The sequence below is a fragment of the Oreochromis niloticus genome, linkage group LG13, assembly GCF_001858045.2.
Source record: "Oreochromis niloticus isolate F11D_XX linkage group LG13, O_niloticus_UMD_NMBU, whole genome shotgun sequence".
NCBI classification, from domain to species: domain Eukaryota; kingdom Metazoa; phylum Chordata; class Actinopteri; order Cichliformes; family Cichlidae; genus Oreochromis; species Oreochromis niloticus.
Window position 1 is genome coordinate 33,937,578 of NC_031978.2, and position 22,822 is coordinate 33,960,399.

General features: G+C 43.3%; 3 protein-coding genes across 15 annotated transcripts in view; 2 read left to right on the plus strand and 1 right to left on the minus strand.

Moving 5' to 3' along the window:
- Positions 1 to 22,822, plus strand: part of rasgrp3 (RAS guanyl releasing protein 3 (calcium and DAG-regulated)) — a 562,943-nt gene that overhangs the window by 295,666 nt on the left and 244,455 nt on the right. The window lies entirely within an intron of this gene.
- macroh2a2 (macroH2A.2 histone) lies at positions 483 to 12,722 on the plus strand. Of its 4 annotated transcripts, none has more exons than XM_005459501.4 (9): positions 483 to 898; positions 2,289 to 2,466; positions 7,704 to 7,810; positions 10,035 to 10,232; positions 10,515 to 10,619; positions 10,709 to 10,808; positions 10,889 to 10,978; positions 11,174 to 11,348; positions 11,816 to 11,981. In XM_005459501.4, the coding sequence occupies exons 2-9, from the start codon at positions 2,295 to 2,297 to the stop codon at positions 11,979 to 11,981; spliced, it is 1,113 nt and encodes a 370-aa protein (XP_005459558.1). In that variant the 5' UTR covers positions 483 to 898; positions 2,289 to 2,294. The 4 variants fall into 4 exon arrangements, with proteins under 4 accessions (XP_005459558.1, XP_003455046.1, XP_005459557.1 ...); XM_003454998.5 differs by having other exon boundaries at positions 483 to 790; positions 2,261 to 2,466; XM_005459500.4 differs by having other exon boundaries at positions 483 to 790.
- Positions 13,803 to 22,822, minus strand: part of gbf1 (golgi brefeldin A resistant guanine nucleotide exchange factor 1) — a 72,801-nt gene continuing 63,781 nt past the window's right edge. The window contains exons 30-39 of the mRNA XM_025897436.1: positions 22,596 to 22,753; positions 22,148 to 22,397; positions 21,053 to 21,261; positions 19,340 to 19,490; positions 18,482 to 18,612; positions 18,274 to 18,375; positions 17,379 to 17,492; positions 17,081 to 17,258; positions 16,812 to 16,994; positions 13,803 to 15,924 (exon numbers count right to left, since the gene is read on the minus strand). Coding sequence (XP_025753221.1) covers positions 15,869 to 15,924; positions 16,812 to 16,994; positions 17,081 to 17,258; positions 17,379 to 17,492; positions 18,274 to 18,375; positions 18,482 to 18,612; positions 19,340 to 19,490; positions 21,053 to 21,261; positions 22,148 to 22,397; positions 22,596 to 22,753 — 1,532 coding nt within the window. The 3' untranslated portion in view covers positions 13,803 to 15,868. The remainder of the gene's footprint in view (positions 15,925 to 16,811; positions 16,995 to 17,080; positions 17,259 to 17,378; positions 17,493 to 18,273; positions 18,376 to 18,481; positions 18,613 to 19,339; positions 19,491 to 21,052; positions 21,262 to 22,147; positions 22,398 to 22,595; positions 22,754 to 22,822) is intronic.

The window sequence follows — 22,822 nt, forward strand, 5'->3', positions numbered from 1 at the left end:
ACAGCGCTTTTCTACTCTCCCAGAGTACTCAAAGCGCTGTATACAACATGCCACATTACCCTCAATCACACCCATTCTCATAAGCACTGACCCTAAATTGAGTGTTTTTCTAACGACATTCACACCCCGATGGATGCATCGGAGAGCAACTTGGGGTTAGTATCTTGCCCAGGGACACTTGGCATGCAGACTGGAGGAGCCAGGGATCGAACCACCAACCTTCCGCTCAGCAGGTGACCTGCTCTACCTCCTGAGCTACAGCTAAATGATCTGACTGAACGTTGTGATTTCTCTAGGATTATCTGCGTGAGTCCCTCACCCCCAGTCTGGATGCTTAAGGACAGATGTGCACTTCCTGTTTCATTCCACTTTGAACTCTATGCACAGCCTTCACTCTTTGACTAAGAAACGCGGTGAAACGCCGGGGACATGAAGTGAAATACACTCACAGGCCTATTGTGGTGCCGTTATAGGCTGTAAGCTATTTATTTGTGCTAATGTGGATTTTACCAGCAGTTACTTTTGCCGTTTGTGTTGCGTTTATCTCCGTTAAAGCTGTCGGGGGGCGTTTTTGCAGGATTTTCCCTCTGCTGAATTTTTCCCCTTTGCAGCATCAGTAGCACAGAGCCAGCCTCCGACCAGACTACGCTGTTCCTGCTTGCACTGTGGGATTTTTTTTCCTAAGGTCTGGAACCAGGATTATTAGGCACAAGGACGGCAAAACAAACCGGCCCGTCTGTTGCTGCACAGGAGCGTCACAAGTTCGCGCAGATTCACGTTAGAAAAACAGGTAGAAACTTGGGCTTTATTTGATGTTTCATGGCTCAGCGCATATCCGGATTGACGGGGACGCGTTACTTTCCGTGTCTTGGAGCCTCCGTGGAAAACGAAGGGGCGGGTGGGTCTGCTTTAGAGAAAAGGCTCGTTCAGGTTCATGTCTGTGTTGTACGGTAACACGCGGGATGTGCGCGGAACCGTTAAACGTTGAAGCTGCTACATTGTGCCGACCGGACCTAGCTAACGTCCGCTCGTAGCTTCGTGTTCACGCTGACTTCATGTCCGTGAAGAAATAAAAACACTTCTCAGTGGGAGCGAAGCCGGCTCCGACACTTTCAGTGAGCCAGCCGTCAAACTAAGGCTTCTGTGGCGACGCCGTAAAGGTGCTGGCTCTAACCTAGCTCGGTACAGTAACGTTAGCCTACATGCTGAGGTCGCGTTCCCTTCTTTTTCCGTTTACACTACACGCACGTACACTATCCCCACTGTTAACGCTAGCGACGTGATGCTGTTTGTACATACGTGGGAACGATGTGCGTGAACTTCAGCGGCGCGGATGCAGGCCGCAGCATATCAATAACCTTTCCACATAGCGTGGCCGGGTATCATGTGGCGTGGAAAACAAACACTGTGCCCTTCATTATGACACCAGGCGCACACATAGCGACACGTGTCGGGTTTCTCAGTAAAAGAATGTTAAATGAAAGCACACGCAGCTAAAGTGTTCACGCGGGGACTGAGTCTCCCACCAGCACCTGACTGACGTCAGAAACAATGTTCTCACCTGAGCATCATGTATGTGGAGCACAGCTGTGAACAAATGCATGCTTGAATATAAAAGCTGTCAAATAATAACTCGCTGATGTTTTTGATTGAATTTGTGTAATATACATTAATGTACAGTTTCCATCGAACTCTGTATGTAATTCAGTTAGTGTTATTTATACAGCACCAAATCACAACAATAGTTGGCACTTTATACTGTAAGGTAGACCCTACAATAATACATACAGAGAAAAACCCAACAGTCATATGACCCCCTATGAGCAAGCACTTTGGCGACAGTGGGAAGGAAAAACTCCCTTTTAACAGGAAGAAACCTCCGGCAGAACCAGGCTCAGGGAGGGGCGGGGCCATCTGCCTATTTACAGGCACAGGGTGGAATTTTCCTGTTCTCTCTGTTCCCCTGTGTTACTGCTGGATACTCCAGCTTTCTCCCCAAAGTCATGCTGATTAGTTTGTGATTCTAAATTGGCAGTGGCTGTGAGCTACATATAAACAGTGCATTCATTTACAGTTAAAATGTGGCATGTCATCAGGATGATGAGAAAAGGGGTTATTTACATGCCACTGCATTGATCTGGTTGCACTGCAGCTGAGTGTTGTGGAAATTGTGAGGACACGTATTTATTTAGTACAATTTAGAAGAACAGAGCATCCTGCTAACGAGAGTTTCATTATTGTTAGCATGTGTTTGTTTCAGTCACTGGCTGTTGTCGCACTGTGTCCAGACAAACATGTCAGCCAGAGGAGGAAAGAAGAAGGCCACCAAGCTGTCCCGTTCAGCCAGGGCAGGTGTCATCTTCCCGGTGGGGCGCATGATGCGGTATCTGCGCATTGGCACGCACAAATATCGCATTGGCATGGGGGCTCCTGTGTATATGGCAGCTGTCATTGAGTACCTGGCAGGTAAGTTTAATACATGACAACCTCGGGGTTTGTGAGAGCACATGAGTGTGTTCAGTGTGCTGTGGCATATCTAAGTGATCAGTACATAATTCAAAGTTGAATTTCTGCAACACTCAGAGATCAGAATACTTTGATAATCCCTTATGTGGGTAACAGTAACAGACGACACCAATTATAATAATATATTACAAAATTTAGCACTAATAAATTTCAAATCACTCAATTTTAAATATCAGGAATATCACAGAGGTGAAATATATATGATTGACATTTAACCTGTGAAACTTTGTCACATATAGAGGCAGACTGACTCCAAAGAACAGCTCACAGTTCTGATACATTTCTGACTCAACATTAATGAACATACTGTTAATTAAAGCTAAACTTTTTTAACCTCACTGGATCTGGATGAGGTGAAAGACAGTTCTTCTATGTCATGGACCTGTAACCAACTAACCTAATTATGTATCTTTACAGCCTTTTCAGTTGTTTGTTGCCCGTCTCAGCTTCTTTGAAACATGTTGCTCGCTGTAAATGTGTCACGTTTGTTGGATGAAACCCTGGAGGAGGCCTGGGATACAAGTTTGCCAGATCAAATGTGTGATGCTACCTGCTGTGGTGACTCACTGCTGAATAAGGGAGTAGCCTGTAAAACAGTAAATGTTTCACACTTTTAATCTGACAAATGTTGAAATGTACTTTTGAATCAAGGTTTGAAATACATTAAAAATGACTGAAAACTGAAAATAATTGGACTGTAATTTATATGTTATGAAACCTTTGGAGGGCCATACAGACTGGCACATGCTACAGTCATGTTTGGCCATGAAATGAAAATGACGACATGTTTACAGGTGCATCATAACACACAGCTGTGGTGGTCACATGACATCTGATATTATTTAAATCTTGACGGCTGCTCCAGACAGTGTTTGTAACAGAGACGACTTGGTGGAGTGAAAGGATGGAGGATGGACTGATGGATGATTGTCTCTATATGTCCAAATAAGAACAAAAAATAGGAACAACCAAAAAAATAGAAAGCAAAAATTACAATGAAGGATCAAACCAAATCACAGGACTAACATCTTACATCTCCAGTGCATCCAAGATCTTAGTGTTTCTGTTTGAGATAACAATAAGGAGATGTAGTGAAACACCAAATATACATTTACGCTGTACAGCATAGGTGTCCAACTCCAGGCCTCGAGGGCCGGTGTCCTGCAGGTTTTAGATGTGTCCTTGATCCATCACAGCTGATTTAAATGGCTAAATGACCTCCTCAACATGTCTTGGGGTTCTCCAGAGGCCTGGGAATGAACTCATCATGTGATTCAGGTGTGCTGACCCAGGGCGAGATCTAAAACCTGCAGGACAGCGGCCCTCGAGGCCTGGGGTTTGACACCTGTGCTGTACAGTAATCAGTTAAAAGGTTCTTTGTTCTCAGTCTGGTGTTTTAGACAGAAAGGCCTACCAGGCCAAAGAGTGCAGTTATATATACTGGTGGGTGTGGCCAACAGATTGACATGTGACAGGATATGACATATGGGTGGCTGTAGCTCAGGAGGTAGAGGAGCCAGGTCATCTACTGATCAGAAGGTTGGTGGTTCGATCCCTGACTCCCCCAGGCTGCGTGCCAAACATCCTTGGGCAATATACTAACCCCAAGTTACTCTCCGATGCATCCATCAGAGTGTGGATGTGTGTGGATGGCAGTTAGTGCTGGTGTGAATGTGGCATGTTGAGGACTCTGGGAGAAGTTATATAAGAATCAGGCCATTTAGCACATGCTGCTATCGTGAAGTTGGAAACTTCATGTGATTGTAACACTCCTCACACTGTTGTGACTGTCATACATCTGACATGACTTTACAAACACAACAATTGGGAGCACAGGTTTGAACTTACTGGAATTTTCCTACTCCATGCAGAGCCAGAATTATACACAGACTGTACACATACACTCACGTCAATATTTTAATCAGTGGTGCTGAAGGTTTTAACTCATCAAGTTACCAGTAACTCCGACTGGTGGTTTCTCCTGGATTCTCTCATTGGATGAGATAACACTCGGAACAACCGGTGAATTCAGTGAAGCCCTGTGAGCAGACTTGTACACAAGTCGGGAAGAGCTCACGGAGCCATTTCTAAACACCTGCAGACTCCAAGATAAGCAGTTGGGACAGCTGTAAGTTATTCCGATGTGTAACCACTTTGCCAGGGTAACTGTCATTCTCAGATGAGAGTAACTAGGTTAGAGTGTTCAGGAACAACCCAGGAAACATCAAGGCTCAAGCCTGCCATGAACTGGAATATTCAGCACTGGTGTCCACTGTGAAGCCAGTTTAACATCGTCATGGATTGAGAGGGCGTCGAGCAAGAAACAGCCTCTGCTCTGAAATCGTCACCTTTAAGCCACGTGCCTCCTGAGAAATGTTTTGCCTCAGTGAGAGAGGTCACTGCAGGAGTCGAGGCTTTTCAAACCTAACAACACCAAAAGTCAAGCATGGTGGGAGCATCATGCTCTCGGGCTGTTTGGCTGTCAGTGGTACAGGCACAAAATGGATAGCATAGTATAGACGGAGTGGGACGTCCATATTCTTCAACTTCTCCTCAAATCACAGCTAGATGGCTGAAACTTGGACATAATAATTCTAAGACAACAGGGATCCCAAACACACTGGAACAGCCATGGATAAAGCAAGCTAACAGTAAGCTTCAGGGTTTGGCTGACGGCTGTGAAAAGCAGACGAGCTCCAGCCGGCTAAGAGACATTTAACCAAGCATCAGTGGCTGTGTAACTATAATAATAATAATAATATTAGATTTTATTTATAGGCACCTTTAAGACCCTCAAGGTCACCTTACAGTAATATTCAATTCAATTTCAATTCAATTTTATTTATACAGCGCCAAATCACAACAGAAGTCGCCTCAAGGCGTTTTATATTGTACAGGAGATCGCACAATAATACATACAGAGAAAAACCCAACAATCATATGACCCCCTATGAGCAAGCACTTTGGCGACAGTGGGAAGGAAAAACTCCCTTTTAACAGGAAGAAACCTCCGGCAGAACCAGGCTCAGGGAGGGGCGGGGCCATCTGCTGCGACCGGTTGGGGTGAGAGAAGGAAGACAGGATAAAGACATGCTGTGGAAGAGAGACAGAGATTAATAACAGATATGATTCGATGCAGAGAGGTCTGTTAACACATAGTGAGTGAGAAAGGTGACTGGAAAGGAAAAACTCAATGCATCATGGGAATCCCCGGCAGCCTACGTCTATTGCAGCATAACTAAGGGAGGATTCAGGGTCACCTGGTCCAGCCCTAACTATATGCTTTAGCAAAAAGGAAAGTTTGAAGCCTAATCTTGAAAGTAGAGATAGTGTCTGTCTCCTGAATCCAAACTGGAAGCTGGTTCCACAGAAGAGGGGCCTGAAAACTGAAGGCTCTGCCTCCCATTCTACTTTTAAATACTCTGGGAACAACAAGTAGGCCTGCAGAGCGAGAGCGAAGTGCTCTAATAGGGTGATATGGTACTACAAGGTCATTAAGATAAGATGGGGCCTGATTATTTAAGACCTTGTATGTGAGGAGCAGGATTTTGAATTCAATTCTGGATTTAACAGGAAGCCAATGAAGGGAAGCCAATACAGGAGAAATCTGCTCTCTCTTTCTAGTCCCTGTCAGTACCCTTGCTGCAGCATTTTGGATTAACTGAAGGCTTTTCAGCGAGTTTTTAGGACATCCTGATAATAATGAATTACAGTAGTCCAGCCTGGAAGTAATAAATGCATGAACTAGTTTTGCAGCGTCACTCTGAGACAGGATATTTCTAACTTTAGAGATGTTGCACAAATGGAAGAAAGCAGTCCTACATGTTTCTTTAATATGTACAATGAATGACATATCCTGGTAACAAAGAATTCACAGCATTACTGGAGGCCAAGGTAATGCCATCCAGAGTAAGAATCTGCTTAGATACCATATTTCTAAGATTTTCAGGGCCGAGTACAATAACCTCAGATTGATCTGAATTAAGAAGCAGAAAGTTAGCGGCCATCCAGGTCTTTATGTCTTTAAGACATTCCTGCAGTTTAACTAATTGGTGTGTGTTACCTGGCTTCATGGATAGATAGAGCTGCGTGTCATCTGCATAGCAGTGAAAATGTATGCTATGTCTTCTAATGATGCTGCCTAAGGGAAGCATGTATAATGTAAACAGAATTGGTCCTAGCACTGAACCCTGTGGAACACCATAATTGACCTTAGTGTGTGAAGAGGACTCTCCATTTACATGTACAAATATGAGTCTATTAGATAGATATGATACAAACCACTGCAGTACAGTAAGGCAAGGCAAGTTTATTTATATAGCACAATTCAACAACAAGGTGATTCAAAGTGCTTTACAGAGACATTAAAAACAAAAACAAATAAAAAGCATGATTTAAATTTTATTACAGTACCTGTAATACCTACAGCATGTTCTAATCGCTCTAATAGGATATTATGATCAACAGTATCGAACGCTGCACTGAGGTCTAGCAGGACAAGCACAGAGATGAGTCCACTGTCAGAGGCCATAAGAGGATCATTTGTAACCTTCACTAAAGCTGTTTCTGTGCTGTGATGAGCTCTGAAACCTGACTGAAACGCTTCAAATAAGCCATTCCTCTGCAGATGATCTGTTAGCTGTTTGACAACTAATACAGCAACAGTAACAACAGCAAAATAAAATGTAAACATAAAGTAACTATAGATTATATATGCGTGTGTGTGTGTGTGTGAACATTCAGACTTGTGTACCCAGGTGTTGTTGTTATCTAAAGTAATTAAAGATGTTTTATGTTACACACTGGAAAAAGAACCAGATTTGTTCATGTCTGCGAATTTCTGACCACAGCTGTTTTATACACAATCAGAGCTTTGTGGATATAAACTGGAGGTTATTTTCATGAAGAATACATAGTTTAGAAAGTATTATAGATCCATAAATGCTGTTAACAGCTCATTCTACCTGTTATTAGCTATGATTATGCTACAATGTTTATTAGCATGTAGGAACAAAATGAAGGAGTTTAATGGATCGGACAGCCAGTGTTAGACACAGAATCAGTGCTGCAGTCGTGTAGTTTCATCCCAGTACAATCTGTTACAAGGAAAATACAGTAAATGTGTTAAAATACTGTTTGCCTAATGAGTGTGCACAATGTGTTTCCTCTCCTCTAAGCTGAGATTTTGGAGTTGGCAGGAAATGCAGCACGGGACAACAAGAAAGGCCGAATAACTCCGAGGCATATCAAGCTGGCTGTGGCCAATGACGAGGAGCTGAACCAGGTACCACAGTCCTCTCTATACGTGACACATACGTGTACGCCAGCATGTTTTACACCTTTGTTCAAAGTTTATTGAAGGTTTGACGTTAAAGGTTGTCTAAAAATTGATGCATGTTTTCAGGACTACCTAATAAGAAGACAAACAAGGAGAAGCTTAAATACTTGCTGATGTACCAGGACCCTTGATTGGTTGATTGATTGACTGATTTACACATAAATGTTTAAAACAAATGTTAATATTAGAAAACGATGACCCAACTAAAAACAAAATTCGGTTTGTAATAATGAGCTATCCACACCTAGCTGGCCTGTGTGGAAAAAGTCACTGGTTTTTCCACCTTTGGTAACAACAGCTGTGGTCCAGGGATGCTGAGTCGCTCTCTGCAGAGTTCACTGGACAGTTTCAGAGTATGAAGGCCCGTTTAAGGTCGCGCCGAAGCACCTCAGTCTGATTTCAGTCTGGCCTTTGACTTCATTTAGTTTTTTCTCTTTTTACCCATTTAGAGGTTTACACTTGCTGCTGCGCATGCTTGAACTTCAGGGCATGAACCTACGGCTGGACACTCTCCTTCAGGATTTTTTTAGTAGAGACAGAATTCGTGCTTATGGCGATTCGTCCTGAAGCAGCAAAGCAGCTCCTGTCCATCACACTGCCACCATGTTTCACTGTTGCTATGATGTATCTGAGTTACTTCAGATATTACAGGACTCCATTTTTCACACAGAGCTGGTAGGTTTGGATTGCTATGTTAACATTAAAATGAGTTTGATGATCAGAAACATTGAAGTGTGACGTAAATGCTAAAGAGTGAGAAATCAGCAAGGAGCCAAATAAATGAGACATTCAGTGCTTTAAAAAAACAACCAGCTGGTTCTTCACCTGTCTCTCAGGTGCCCTCTATCAGGTGCAGTCTCTCAGCACACCGGTCGTGGGATCTCGGGGCTTTTCGTTGTGCCTGTGTGGATTTTTCTCTGTCTGCTGTGGCTTCCTCCCATAGGCCATTGACATGTCAGGGTCACTGATGATTTGAAAGTGTCTGTTGGTATGAGTGCAGTGAAGCACTTGGATATATGGAATAAAGTGCTCTGTGAATGTGTGTGAACAAGCTTCCAGAAAGCTGCTTCCAGCTGTTCCCTCATTCAGCACAGTGGGTGGATATCTGTGATTTGTCTGCTTTACCTTCTAATGATATATGCTTTGTGAATGTAGTTTGTCAGGACAAAGGTACTGCCCGTCATTACACGGGGGGGGGAATCCTGTTGAGATTGTAGGTTTGCTCACCAAAAACTGAACTGTCTCTAATTTTATGGCAGTTTCATTGTAGTTGGACAGAAAACACGCTACATGAAGGTTACGGCTCGATTTGGACGTCAGTGAGTGAAATCATCATTTGATCCCCGACAGCCCGACCAATCGCAGCTCCCACAGACTACAGTGAATCTGATGGTAGGATTATCCAGAATAAGATATGAAATAAGCATCAGTCGCTCTCAGTCTGGAGCTGCATACAACATCCTCCTTCACAGGCTGAGGATGATGTTGCTAAATTGTGTCCTGAATGTTATGTAGCTATCTGCCACCAGATGGCGCTGCAGTTGTGACGTTGTTGATCCAGGCTGACCTTTTAGTTGTTAGTTTGAATGTGGCTTCCTTCAAAAGGTGGCCGACCTCATTGGAGAGGGGCTCCTGCTCCTCAGCAGAGGTGGTCACACCCTGGGCGAGGTGTTCGGGGCATGTTCCCCCAGGGCTGACCCGGGACACGGGGAGATTACGTCATCGGCCTGGAAAGCCTCTGGCTGAGGAGTCGAGATCTGGGCTGCTCAGACCGAGCGTGCTCAATGCTCCGCACTTTGACTTTGACTTATATTAGCTTCTTGTATTTTACTAACAAGTGAACATCTTTTTATATCTTATTCAGTTCTTCTTCTCAGCTGTATGTTTGAAGTGTAATGTTCATGATAATTCCATTTAAATGATGAATTATTAGTGGAGAATATGATTACCTTTTTTTTCCACCATGGGCACACACATATTTAAAAAAAAAAATCTCTATATACACTAATCTCTCTCTCACAGTACAGCCTGTCAAACTGGCTATGGAGCAATTTTTGTATCATCCTCAAATAAAGACAGACGTCACCACATGGTCCCTCACATGTGTGTGCACAGACGTTTCTTAACAGACACATCGTGAGTTAATTTATTAAAACGCTTCTTCCATCAGCTTCTGCGAGGAGTGACCATATCAAACGGAGGGGTTCTACCTCGTATCCACCCAGAGCTGCTCTCCAAGAAGAGGGGAGGCCGAGTGAAAGTGGACAGCCAGGCATCTGTGACAGACAAGCAGGAGGAACGCTTGAAGAGCAAGAAACCCACCAAAACCTTCAAAAAGGTTAAAGGCAAACGAGGGCGCAAGCCAAAGGTCAGTGTGCCCAGCAAAGCCATCTCTGCTGATGATGATGTGCACAGGTGTGAGTCTCTAACCCTTCTTCTGTTAACAGCAGGGCCCGTGTGTTCTGTACATTTGTGTTAAATAGAGGATTTGACAAAAATGTTTGTGCTTGATTTGTTCGATCAAAGAAGAGACAAACCAGAGTTGGTTTAATGCTGCTGCACTAGAGAAAGAACCTGAGTCATTGTTATTTGGCTAACTTAAATGCTTCTTTATGATGTAAGTGAATGTTTTTCTCTCCATCTGGCAAAGAGCACAGACAATGACAAAGAGGCTGTATCAAACTCCACAGTGGAAGACGGTCCCGGTGATGGATTCACCATCCTGTCAGCAAAGAGTCTCTTTCTCGGACAGAAAGTAAGCCGTGTTAAAACCCCAGCTGAAAGTCACAGCACGTTGTGTTACTGCCAAAAGCTGTTTGTCACTCTGTCTTTGTGAATCCACAGCTTTCATTAACAGAAAGTGAAATGAGTAAAATTGGAACAATCAAGGTGGAGGGAATTATTAACCCAACCAATGCAGAGCTGGACCTCAAAGATGGTGTGGGTAAGCAGCATCGGTTCATGTAACGTTTCTGCTTCTTTCATGCATCCTCATGCTGAGCGGCTGCTGTGCTGGTCTTTCAGGCAACGCCCTGGAAAAAGCTGGAGGTCGAGAGTTCCTGGAAGGAGTTAAGGAGCTGAGGAAAGCACAAGGGCCTTTGGAGGTAGCATCAGGTACACAGCTGTGTCATCATAGCCACTGAATCACATCCGTCCATGTCCACAGTAGGATGTAGCTGATGAGACAGCATGATACATGCAAATCTGGGCCTTGTAAATAGAGTGCACAGAGATCAGCTGTTAGACTGGGTGCAGTCATGTTTTTGTCTGAGGAGACGGTGGTCACTCTAACATGCTTTCATCCTGCAGTGGCAGTGAGCCAGGCCAGTGGAATGGCAGCCCGCTTCATCATCCACTGTAACATCCCACAGTGGGGCTCAGAGAAGTGTGAGGACCAGCTAGAGAAGACTGTGAAGAACTGCCTCTCAGCAGCAGAGGAGAAGAAGCTCAAGTCTGTGGCTTTCCCCTCGCTGCCTGCTGGACGGTGAGCTCCATCACACACAGCGTGTCGCCTCATAGATGTGTCTCTTTGGTCCCAGACAGCGTCGCCTTTTGTGGGTTAGACATGAGTGTAAATGAGCATGTAGCTGTGGGCTTCACGGTGACCATTACAGTAACATTGAGTGCATATCTGCTGATCTCAGCTTGTATTCTGTGTGTATAAATGGGAGAGCACACTCACCCAGGGCCTCAGCTAGCAGTGTGAAGAGCACAGTGTGGATCTGCAGCCTGGTACACTGTTTGTACCTCACAGTGTAACAAATACGTCCAGCTCCACTGATCTGTGTTTAACAGCTTTAAAGTGACCGTCAGCCTGCAGACCGAACACGTTTGCAGTGCTGACAGATTTTTAGCCGTAGCTGTCCCATTCCCATTTTCAGCTACTCTTCATCACAAACAGCTGTGTCGTTTGTCTTCCTCAGTCTTCACTTGTCCAACCGTCTCCCACAGGAACGGATTCCCAAAGCAAACAGCCGCTCAGCTCATCCTCAAGGCCATCTCCAACCACTTTGTGTCCTGCACCAGCTCCTCTCTGAAAAACATTTACTTTGTGCTGTTTGACAGCGAGAGCATCGGAATATACCTTCAGGAAATGGCCAAGCTGGATGCCAAATGAGGATTGCCGGTTTGTGCGTGCGTGTGTGAGCGTGTGTGTTTGGGGGCTATTTTTTTAACTGTTGTTTGTCACTGTTGGTATAGGTAGGTGATCCCACAGTAGGGCTTTCCATGTGGAATGTGTTAAAGAAGAAATCTGTGTGTGGAGTGCTGTTCACATTTCTGTTCCACTGTCCCTTCAAAAATTGTATTCTTTCTAGAGTAGATAATTTAAGTGGGTAGAGTTTGCTCTCTTGGCTCCTCGTTTCACTGTTTTTATATCCATGTACAAATGTAACAGTTCTTTCGCAGCCTCGGTATTTTCTGATATATTTAGTTTACTAATTCAAACCTGTGGTTGGCATTCTGCTTTGAAATAAAACTGTTTTACACCAGAGGTCTGCTCAGTGTCAGCACCTCTTCTTACCATCTCCTCTCATTTTTCACAATATTGTTTTAAAGTAGAACAAAGCACAGCTGGAGGCACGTACACCCTGTGTATATAAGAGGCTTTTTTGGATTTTAGAAATGCCATTTGATAGAAAACTTCATCTGTGATTCTACCGACATTCTGTCTCTAATTGATCTGGGTTGCTTTGGCTTCATTCTTGAATGACCTTTGAAGTTTGTTACTAGTGCACACTGCAAAGACTCTGTGTTTGTTACAGTTACAACAAATATTGGTTGTATATGTCTTTGTCTCTGTAGTATTTTTTTTCCTCAGTTGAACAGTTTGACTCCAAAATAAATTGGCGTCATTTCATTTTGTTGTGCAGAGTAGTCCATCTAATTGTCAAACCCTGCTGTGGTCACAGGTGTAACCACGAGTACGAATACTGGAAAACGTACAGGGCTCAGCTCAGACGACTGTGAGAAGCTGCTAAGATGAAACATGTTGTGGTGCCACACCGATTGATCAGGGATGAAGATAAAAGGGACAAAAAAGAGAATATTAGAGTTATTTTACACATACACATATGTATATACACACAATAATGTTATATATAAATATTAGTTATACCAGTTGTATTGTAAAGTATTAAAGTGTGAGACGCACCACACCAGGTAAGACCCCAGGTGCAGACTGTGCAAAGATGCCCCAGAGACAATCCAGCACATAACAGCAGGGTGCAAGATGCTAGCAGGCAGGGCATACATGGAACGCCATAACCGAGTGGCCGGCATAGTGTACAGGAACATCTGTGCCGAGTATAACCTGGAGGTCCCGAGGTCAAAATGGGAGACGCCCTCCAATGGTGGTGGAGAATGACGGAGCTAAGATCCTGTGGGACTTCCAGATACAGACGCACAAAATGGTGGTGGCTAACCAACCGGACATAGTGGTGGTAGACTAACAGAAGAAGACGGCTGTAGTGATCGATGTAGCGATACCGAATGTGTCGCTGTTGTTTTTGCTTACTCCCTTCATTAAGAGTATTTTTCTGTTTTTTTTTTTTTTTTCTTTCTCTTTGTCTTTATAAGTGCCCTTTCTCACTGTCCCTTTTCCCTTCTGTTTTTCTTTCCCTTCCTCTCTTTCTTTCTCCCTTTCCTATCCCCCAGTCATGTCTGTCCCATCTGTAACAACTGAAAATAAAATAAATAATAACAACAAAGTTTGATCAAATGGACCAATACGGCAATGCCATGATGATCCATTTGGCAAAATAAATCCATTTGGTATCCTTATTGGTCTTCAGACAACAATTCTGACGGCTTAAGAACCAAATGGGACAGACAAGAAAAAAAAAAAAAAAGAGTATTTTTCTGTGTTCTTAACATGACATCAGTTGAGAAAAGTCTACATTTCAGAATAAAAGAAACCATAGGCAGACACCAAGAGGAGCACTTTCTTACAACATATTTATTACATAGTAAAAAGTACATTACCTTTCATTTATATACATTAGACATTATATTCACGTAATTTCCTGTTCAAGTCACAATCAGCTTCTGATAAATCTACGATGCCATCCAACAAATAAACACTCCGCTTACGTGTTGGTGGCTCTATAAGGCCGTAGTGTTACCTGACTGACACACACACACTGCATCTATGCCATCGTACAGCAGCAGTCCCGTCTATTTTCAATAAATAACACAAAACATCAGTGAGAGAAGCCCAGGACTGCTGCAAATGTTTCCAGTCAGTTTGACATCAGATGGTCATTTAACCAATGAGTCAGCACATGTATGGAAGCAAAGAGGAGCAGCTGACTCAAACCGAGGACGTGTTGTGGAAATGTTCTAACTTCTGTTGGCAACCTCTCTCTAGAAAAGAGATTGTAATCTCAGTGAGCCTTTTACCTGGATAAATAAAGGAGAACAACAAGAAAACCACCGGTCTACATGTGTGATTCCTCTTTGGTACGATGCTGCAAACTTTAGATGTTTTGTACAAGTCTGTCAAATCAAAGATGCAAGTCAGGAGAAGGTGACGTGACAGCGTGGCGAGCTCTTCTCAGACTATTCCTCATGCATCTGCCATCATGTACCAGAGCAGTTACTGTGTGGAGCGTGCTCACTACAGACTGACACTTGGGAACGTTTACGCCTCCATCTGGCTGCTTGTTGAAGGTTATAAGGTGCAAGCTTGGGGCAAAACGATGAATGGAACTTGGCCATTTTACATATGCTGATGTGACTATGTTGCCATGCCTTCTGCAACTGTAGCCAAGGCTCTGGGAATCTTCTTAAAACATGCAGATTGTATAATCCTAACAACTCACTGTCCTTCTTATCTTTAGGTTGATGTGAAGCACAGGCATATATGAGCAAAGCTATGAGGTCAGCCTGGGGGCAAAGAGAGGACTCCTGCAGGTGTTTCTGCTGTAAAAACGTAACAGTGCTCAGTCTAGATGAAATGTTTTCATCACTCCCAACATGAAGCTAATCCTGAGGACGTTAGCATGAGGTGGTGAATAAAGGGGCCATGAAAACACTTTGGAGAAGGTATTTACAAGACGGAGCTCTGAGCCAATGTTTGCTGATATCCAGAGCCAAACGACACACAGTCTGGTACTGAATAAGCAGTGTGTGTATCAAATATACAGGATGTGCAGTCTGTTTTTCGTCTGTACCGTACGGCTCCATTCTTATGTAAAAACTGTTAAAGCAGTGAAGCACAGTCCGACCCCTGAACAGTCACTGTGTGTATCACGACTCAATCCCAAACAGACGATCATCATTGGCACTACAAAACTCTTAGAAACAGTCCTTAACACATCTGTACTATTTATTTAAAAAAATAAATAGTAATCAAAGTCAGCTTTCTGAACCCATCACCCACCGAGTTCAAAGAGAACAACTAACACGTTGTGTTGTTGATCTGTTTACAGACTTACAACAGTAAAAAACAAAAATATATATCAATGGGGATAAGTTCCATCTGTGGGTTTAAAATTACTGCCTGACTTAAAATATACGCACGGTGAAAGCTGCTGAAAATTGTGGAATCAGTAAATTGCTCTCAGTGTGTCGCACTAACCTCTCCTCAAAGACTGCGTGCGGTTTCTCCACCAAACCTTAACCTGTTGGGTTTTTCCTACAATAACATCAGTGCTGAATTTTTATTGGTGTCACCAGGTTTCCATTCTGGAGGATTTCTCCTTTAAATGTGGTACTACTCCTCCAATTCACCATGTCCCATACATCTTAAGCTGTAGCTCTTCCAGTTGTTAAGGAGAGAACAGCACGGCTGGGGGGCAGCTGGACTTTACTGGACCTCGTCGGAAGGAGTTGTCGATCTGGGAGCAGGAAGCAGTGGTACAGGGGATGTGGCCTCTATGAGGGCGGGATTAAGAATGATTGGCAGGGACATGGGTGGGACTCCCACCTGCAGAGGAGAAGCAAGGGGCTGCAGAATGAGGGGGGACTGGCCTAAAGGTGAAGGACCCTGGACAGGAGAGGTTGTTAATGGCACTGGCATGGGAGGAATCGGGGGGGGGCTGGAGATGATCGGCCTGATCCTGGAACACAAAACGAGAGAACATGATGATTCAGTCTCTGTTCTACATCAGATATCAGTGTGAATGCCTGGAACATGGAACATGAGGCCTACACGGTCTCACTTGGAACAGTTTTTGTTTTTCTTTTGAGTATGGATGGTCTGACCTTGGGATGAATGTGCTGATCCACGGCTGCAAAGACTGACAACAGTCCTGAATGTTTCTGATGGAAATCAATCTTTGATGGGCCATAACAATTCTTTAAGACTCATATATACTTGGCATTGGGTTACCACAAACATGAATACTCCAGACCTGCAGACTGCAACATTTCTGACTACATGGATATGAGATGGTCAGTTAATCAAAGTGCATCTGATTACCAGCACCTGGCTTCTAATTACCCACCTGCAGAGGCGGCAATGATTTTCCTCAGGTTTTACACACTACTATTAATACCAACAGTGTGTAACATGCCACGTTCATCTGAGGTTATTCACTGTATTGCCTAAAGGATTCGTTCACCCACCCAAATAATTTATGTGTTCCAGCTGCTTCCATCCAGACTGCTTTTACAACCATGTGTGTAAGAATGGGTGAACAGCATCCTACTGTGATAGGACGCTATTCATGCAACGAGTCATCCAGTAGTTTCCTCACTGCTAAATATTCCACAGTTAGTGGTAGGCCACTCATGACCATGACCTCAGCTGAATAGTGGCTGAGCCATTCGGCCACGTGGGTTTTCTAACATCAGGTTCCAACTTACACACAGACAGTCATTTAGACCATTTAAAAGTTTTGCAATTTTATCCATCTGAGGTTAAACAAATAAATATCCTACATGTATTTGTCCCCTGACGGAGATCATACTGTGCTATAATAGAGGAAAGTTTCAGAAGTTTTACCGTTGGCACTGGCTGGTGGAGGCTCCAGTGGTGAGGCCGGCCTGCTGGAGCTTTGAGCCACTGTAGAGTTTACTGGGGCTAGGGCGGGCGTTTGCATGGGAGGTGGAGACACCTGAGGCGATGGAGGCCGGCCTGCTGGGGTTGTCAGCTGCACCGACTCTGCTTGAGGATTGGGTACTGCATCTACAATGAAAGATGATACAACGGGGTAAAACTCCTGGTGACGGTACAAGCTCAAATTTACAGGTCGTCATGTCAGTGCCTCACACCTGGTATGATAGTCTGTTTGAAGAGCTCCTCCCTCAATAAAGGCAGGAAACAGACAATTCTTTCCCAAGTTATTTCCCACAGGTCCGAGTATCCTGTCCTAGAGTCAGCACTGTGGAAGATGCCTGCTGTGTCCATAACCAGCAGCATGTTCTTCAAAGACTCGGGGATGGCTTCCAACTACACGCACACACACACAGGCAACACAGTCAACCAGTCTACACACACTTTTCTCACAGTGACAGTCATAACTACCATGGCATTTTGTTATTGTGGACATAAGGATAATATTCTCCTTACCAACAAGTCACTTGATCCAGCATGCATGTACTTATCCATGAAGTCCAAAATAGTGAGCCAGAGGGCAGCAAAGGTAGGCAGGGACAAGAGAGGAGAGAGGTGCTGTAGGAAAACCTAGAAGACAATCACACGTCAGAAGAAATTGTTCTATTTCACCACCTAAACTCAAACTACAGCAAAGAGATGTGGAACATGTAGACAAAATGAACCAATGACAGACAGCGACTTTTATTAACATTGATTATCCACAACATTAAAGGCACTGACAGGTGAAGGGAATAAAATTCAGGATCTTGTTGGAATGTAATGTTCTTCCGAGCAACCCATGTGGTGGGCCTTAACTTTGACACATGGTACCACCTGAAAACTGCTACAGGCAGTGTTTATGTGAACTGTATCTGCCCGCCAAACACTCAAGACAATCCCATTCTTCACAAGAACAGGCCAAATCAGGGGAGCTGCCCTGCATGCCCTGTAATGACCTGTAATGACCTGCATGCCCTGTAACTGGACGGATCAATTGCTTATGTTTCAGTGCCCGACACCACAGGAAACATTCTAGGCACTATATCTATATCTGGGTTTAGTGCTGTTTTGGTGGTACTTAGGGGACTTAAACAATATTAAGCTTGATTTAAACTTCTTCAGGAAATTTATCACCTAACTTGCGCAGTAACCGGAAACTCCTTTTATCCTAACACTGCAACCTTCCATGCCATTCAAATTGTTGTGGTATGCATGTAGTTTACCCGACGTGTAGTTATATTTCTCAGGTGCACGTCAGCGTAGGGTTAAAATGGGGTTCCGGTTACGATGTAGATCTGACGCAGGTTGGAATGTTGGTTTAACTTGTGTAACTGTGGTTGTGTGCAGTGCAGTATGTGATGCTTTCAACCTTTGACAACAGCGTGCACGCTCTCATTCTGGTCTCCTCCATACCACCGACATCTGCTGGGCTAATGTTGTCAAGCAGCTTAGTCAGCAGGGGGAAAAGCACCTGACAACCAACAAAAAAAACACGAGTTAAAAAATTAGTGAACAAAGGTGTCTTCACAGTCCTGAAATAACGCATGAACATATTCTAGCAAACATTCAGCATTTACCTTGTTGAAACAGGACTCCCATTCAATTGCATCAAGTGTCTGCAAATCATGAACAAGCAGCGCCCTCTGGAGGTAGGTGAGGGCCTGCATGCGAACCGGTCGCCTGGCATCACAGCACAACCAAGCAATCCCTGTGGGAGTGACAATGGGTGGAGCTGTGACAAAGACACTGATATGAACATAAACTAGATTACAGAGCTGAAGCAGAACTGAAATCTGAGAGAAAACTAAACGTTTGGAAAAAAGAAAACTGCACCTAAAAAAAGACATATCAACCGTGTACTAGAAACAGTAACACACATACACTGAAAGAGCAATCTTGGAAAAAGTCTGAGATCTTTTATAACAATACAGATCTACCAGAAATTCAAAGAACGGATACTTGTGTCTTGTAAAAAGCATGTTGTAAGACAATATACATGACTGTGTATTTGGTCTACATTAAGAACAGAAACAAAAAAAAAAGTTTATTCTATCTTAGCTCCAGGATGGTGCACTTCAGTGATCCTGCCAATTCCCTGAGTATCTGAACAGGGACTAGTTTTCCATAATGAGGGAAAACAAAAGTCTGGTCACAATTCTTCACAAAATACATTTAAAGAAATACAGTTTCAAGTTTTGAGTTAAGAAATTTTGCCCAATTGATCATTTTCCCGTTTGTAAAACATTAAATAAGACTTCTGAACTTCCTAAATGCTGATCTTTATTACCAAAATCCCTTTGTTCATCTAACTGCCAAAAAGACTTAAGAAATCTCTAGTTTTCTGCTCCAACCATGCTTTTTACTACAAGCCATATTTACACACACACTTTGTGAATGTGTGCACGACAGTCAGAGAGCACAGAATAGTTTCCTACCTTGCAGCAGGGGGCACCAGCAGCTGGTCCACAAAGTCTGAGAATCAGCCTCAATCTTCCTGCTGGAAGCCTCCAGATGGCACTGCTCCTCTGCCCAGGAGTTGTAGATGCTGGCAGCCCGGGTGTGCAAGGTGTGCATCAGATCTAAGAGCTGCACCCCCCCCACAAAAACCAGCATTAATAATAAGGAGATGCCCAGCTTTATGTCTGCAGCTCAAGCTTGACGAATGAAACCACGTAGAGACTATTTAGATGTTTAATCAGTTACTACTAGCAGCAAGGAGGCAGTGAGTTAATGTGTCTGTGACAGTAAACGGTTTGATGCAATCGCATAACAGGAGACTATGCTATATGTTATACAGACGTTATATTATGAAACTGAAAAAGGTCCTGCAATTAAATAAGAATACCACAGTGAATAATAGTGAGATTATTCATATTTATGCTTTAATATAAAAGCACTGCTCTTCTTTTTAATGGTTTATTTGGTCAAGGCATTTCAAACCAGTTTATATGGAACTTTAGCTAATAATTAATTTCATCATGAACTAATATGCTGACTATTTCTTCTATGAATTTACAGGAAAATATTTCAAAACTACTGGTGAACACAACAAAGTGGTTTAAATGTTTGTCTAAACAGTTTTCTGTCATCTAATTTCATCATAGATGAAGGTACATTTAATAAGTTCTTCATAAGCTGCTCTTTATGTGTCATTAGTTGGTAATGACATCAGTAAATGTGATCAAGGAAAACAAACCATGTTTGTCTGAGAGGTGCTGAACTGTCCTTATACAAAGAAACGACTCGAATAAAACAAAATAACCTCAAATTTGTCCACAAGTATTGTAGTTACAATCTCCCACTGACTACAAAACAAGGCTCTTTAAAATAAGAGAAGAATTTTAACCCATGTTAGTTTAACAGCCATATAAGCAGATACAGAAAGCAGTGAAGATTTGTGTTGAAGAAAAGAAGGGTTATATGTGTGTGTGTGTGTGTGTGTGTGTGTGTGTGTGTGTGTGTGAATACATTAATTTGAAGTTAAATCCAGATCAACAACACAAAAATGTTCAAACGTTCATCCAACTCTGAACATGCTGACTAAAAGCTCCAAACTCTGATGTGCACAGACGGATGGGATCAGGCACTGAAACAGCTCTCAACTCTGTATTTAACGTGTAAACACTCTAAACACAACATGTTCCACCTACTTACACTGACGTCTGTGACTGTGTCGAGAACACTGACATGGAAAAAGAAACCGACACACTGTGTGTGAGTGAAATGGTCTTTGAAAACTGCTGAAAACTGGGGAACACTGACAGTAACAATGAGAACAGGTAACATCCTTTAACCCAGTGTTCTGACCCATCACCACATCAGAAACAGAACAAATGGGATTCTGTCAGGAAGAGTGTGATGCTACATTTACAGCTGACATGGATTTACAGCTTAGCTCTATAACAGCTGTAAGAGTCCTGATGCAACACTTTGATTATGAGCTGCACCTAAAACTCCGTCTGTGACCCAAACCAGGGGTCCTACATGCTGACACTACAGTGTCCTGAGTGGGAGGAGTTTCAGTGCTGCATTAAAATGCTCAGACATGTGTGGGTAAAACAAGATCCTTTTGGGAGAGCTGGGTTCTCATCAGCATTAGAAGGGCAAGGAAGGGTGAAGAGGGCTGTTGTACTTACGTCCTGACTAACCTGTAATGACACCGTGTGGTAACTGGCTGGGACACCCTCATCCTCCTCATCATCACTGTAGGAACGTGATGGGCGCTGGCTGAAGGTCCTGCTGCTGCTTCGCCTCACGCTGCCTGCGCTGTCCTTTTCCCTGCCGCCTGCCTTTTTCCTCATCCGAGACTTGGAGGTGTCATATTTGTGGCTCTTCTTCTTGTCGTGGTTGCGGTAACCTGGAGAAGTATGAGTAACAGAGAGGAGATCTAATCTCATTTGTAATCTACCAGAAGCATGGGTGTCTGAAATATTTGCCCTTCCTGCTTAAAGGGTTTAAAACATGCTATAATAATGGAAACAATTAAAGCCACAAGCAGCTAAGAGAGAGCCCTCGCAGCTTGGTGCACATCCAGGATGCTGCTGCTTGGGTGTGCTGTTGATGTGGCCACGTGGATGCAGTGTAGTTTACCTCCTAGTCTCACTAAATGGAGATGGAAAGTACACTGTAATTACACGACACTGCTTTATATCATCCATGAAACCACTAATGAAAATCAGCTCATTTCTGCTGCTTGAATCCACAATCTGTAAGCTTTTGACCACATGTGAGGCACAGATGTTTCATTCATCATTTCTTGGTACTTTCCCACAGACACTGGAGAGAAACTGGAATGTGAATATATTATATGGGTTGATAGATAGATCTGTGTGTCATCTGCATAGCAGTGAAAATGTATGCTTTGCCTGCTGATGATACTGCCTAAGGGAAGCATGTATAATGTAAACAGAATTGGTCCTAGCACTGAAACCTGTGGAACACCATAATTAACCTCAGTGTGTGAAGAGGACTCATGAACATAAAGTAATGTTTCATTATTATACAGAATTTATGGACATCTGTGGTTTGATGTGTTTCCATGTGTGGACTGGATGTGTAGTTACCAACATCTGGTGAGAATTTCATGCCAGTCGCACCTTTAGAAATAAATTGGTGATGTGTTCAGTACTCTTTCTATAACTAGTGACTGACCTGCTATATTTAACTCAGTGTGTTTAGTACTAAGTAAACAAAGTTTAGTATTAAGTTCTTCTGATAAAACCGTCCAGATTTTAGTGTCTCACCTCCATTGAGGCTGGCCTCCACAAACACCCGTATCGCTCTGACACACAGTTCAAAGTTGTCAGGCGTGACGTGGGCAGCATCTCGAACGATGAAAGAGAGCGTTTCCACACACTTGATGAGAGACTTTGTGTCGTGCTGGCCAAGGTCCTGACCCAGTGTCAGACTGTACTGGTTGACCAGTGGGTGATTCAGCTGAGCCTTTGACCCTGGTATGGGGGTCTTACTTATCTCAAAGTCATCTTTCCCAACCTATGGGGGGGGGTAAAGAAACATCTGAACAAGCATCCCATGTTCTTTCCATAAATTAAGCTTTCGATTAAAAATAGGAAAAAAATAGGAAAAAAACCCATAACCATCCCTTTATATATGATACTGTTACAGTTTCAGTGTCATATACAACATACTGTTACTCAGTATCCAGGTGTGAGTGTGTGTGTATGTGCTAACCACGAGCCATCCACTGCTTGCTACATCCACATCAGTGGCCGAGCGTGGGATCCTGGTCTTGCTGTGCTCAGTGTAGACCTCTGAGTCCGATGTGTAGCCTCGGTCTAAACTCACTTCACTAGGATGATGAGACGACAGCTCACTGTCTGACTGGGCACCTGCAATAAATATCAACAAAAACATGTTCATGTAAACTGCTAACATGTTGTTTTTATGTATTTCTATTT

Bases quoted from the DNA above. Each gene is read 5' to 3' on its own strand.
- macroh2a2 (XM_005459501.4), top strand. From the start codon at position 2,295: ATGTCAGCCAGAGGAGGAAAGAAGAAGGCCACCAAGCTGTCCCGTTCA. The intron at 7,811-10,034 runs GTACCACAGTCC...TTCTTCCATCAG, and splicing joins ATGACGAGGAGCTGAACCAG to CTTCTGCGAGGAGTGACCAT. The intron at 10,809-10,888 runs GTAAGCAGCATC...CTGGTCTTTCAG, and splicing joins GGACCTCAAAGATGGTGTGG to GCAACGCCCTGGAAAAAGCT.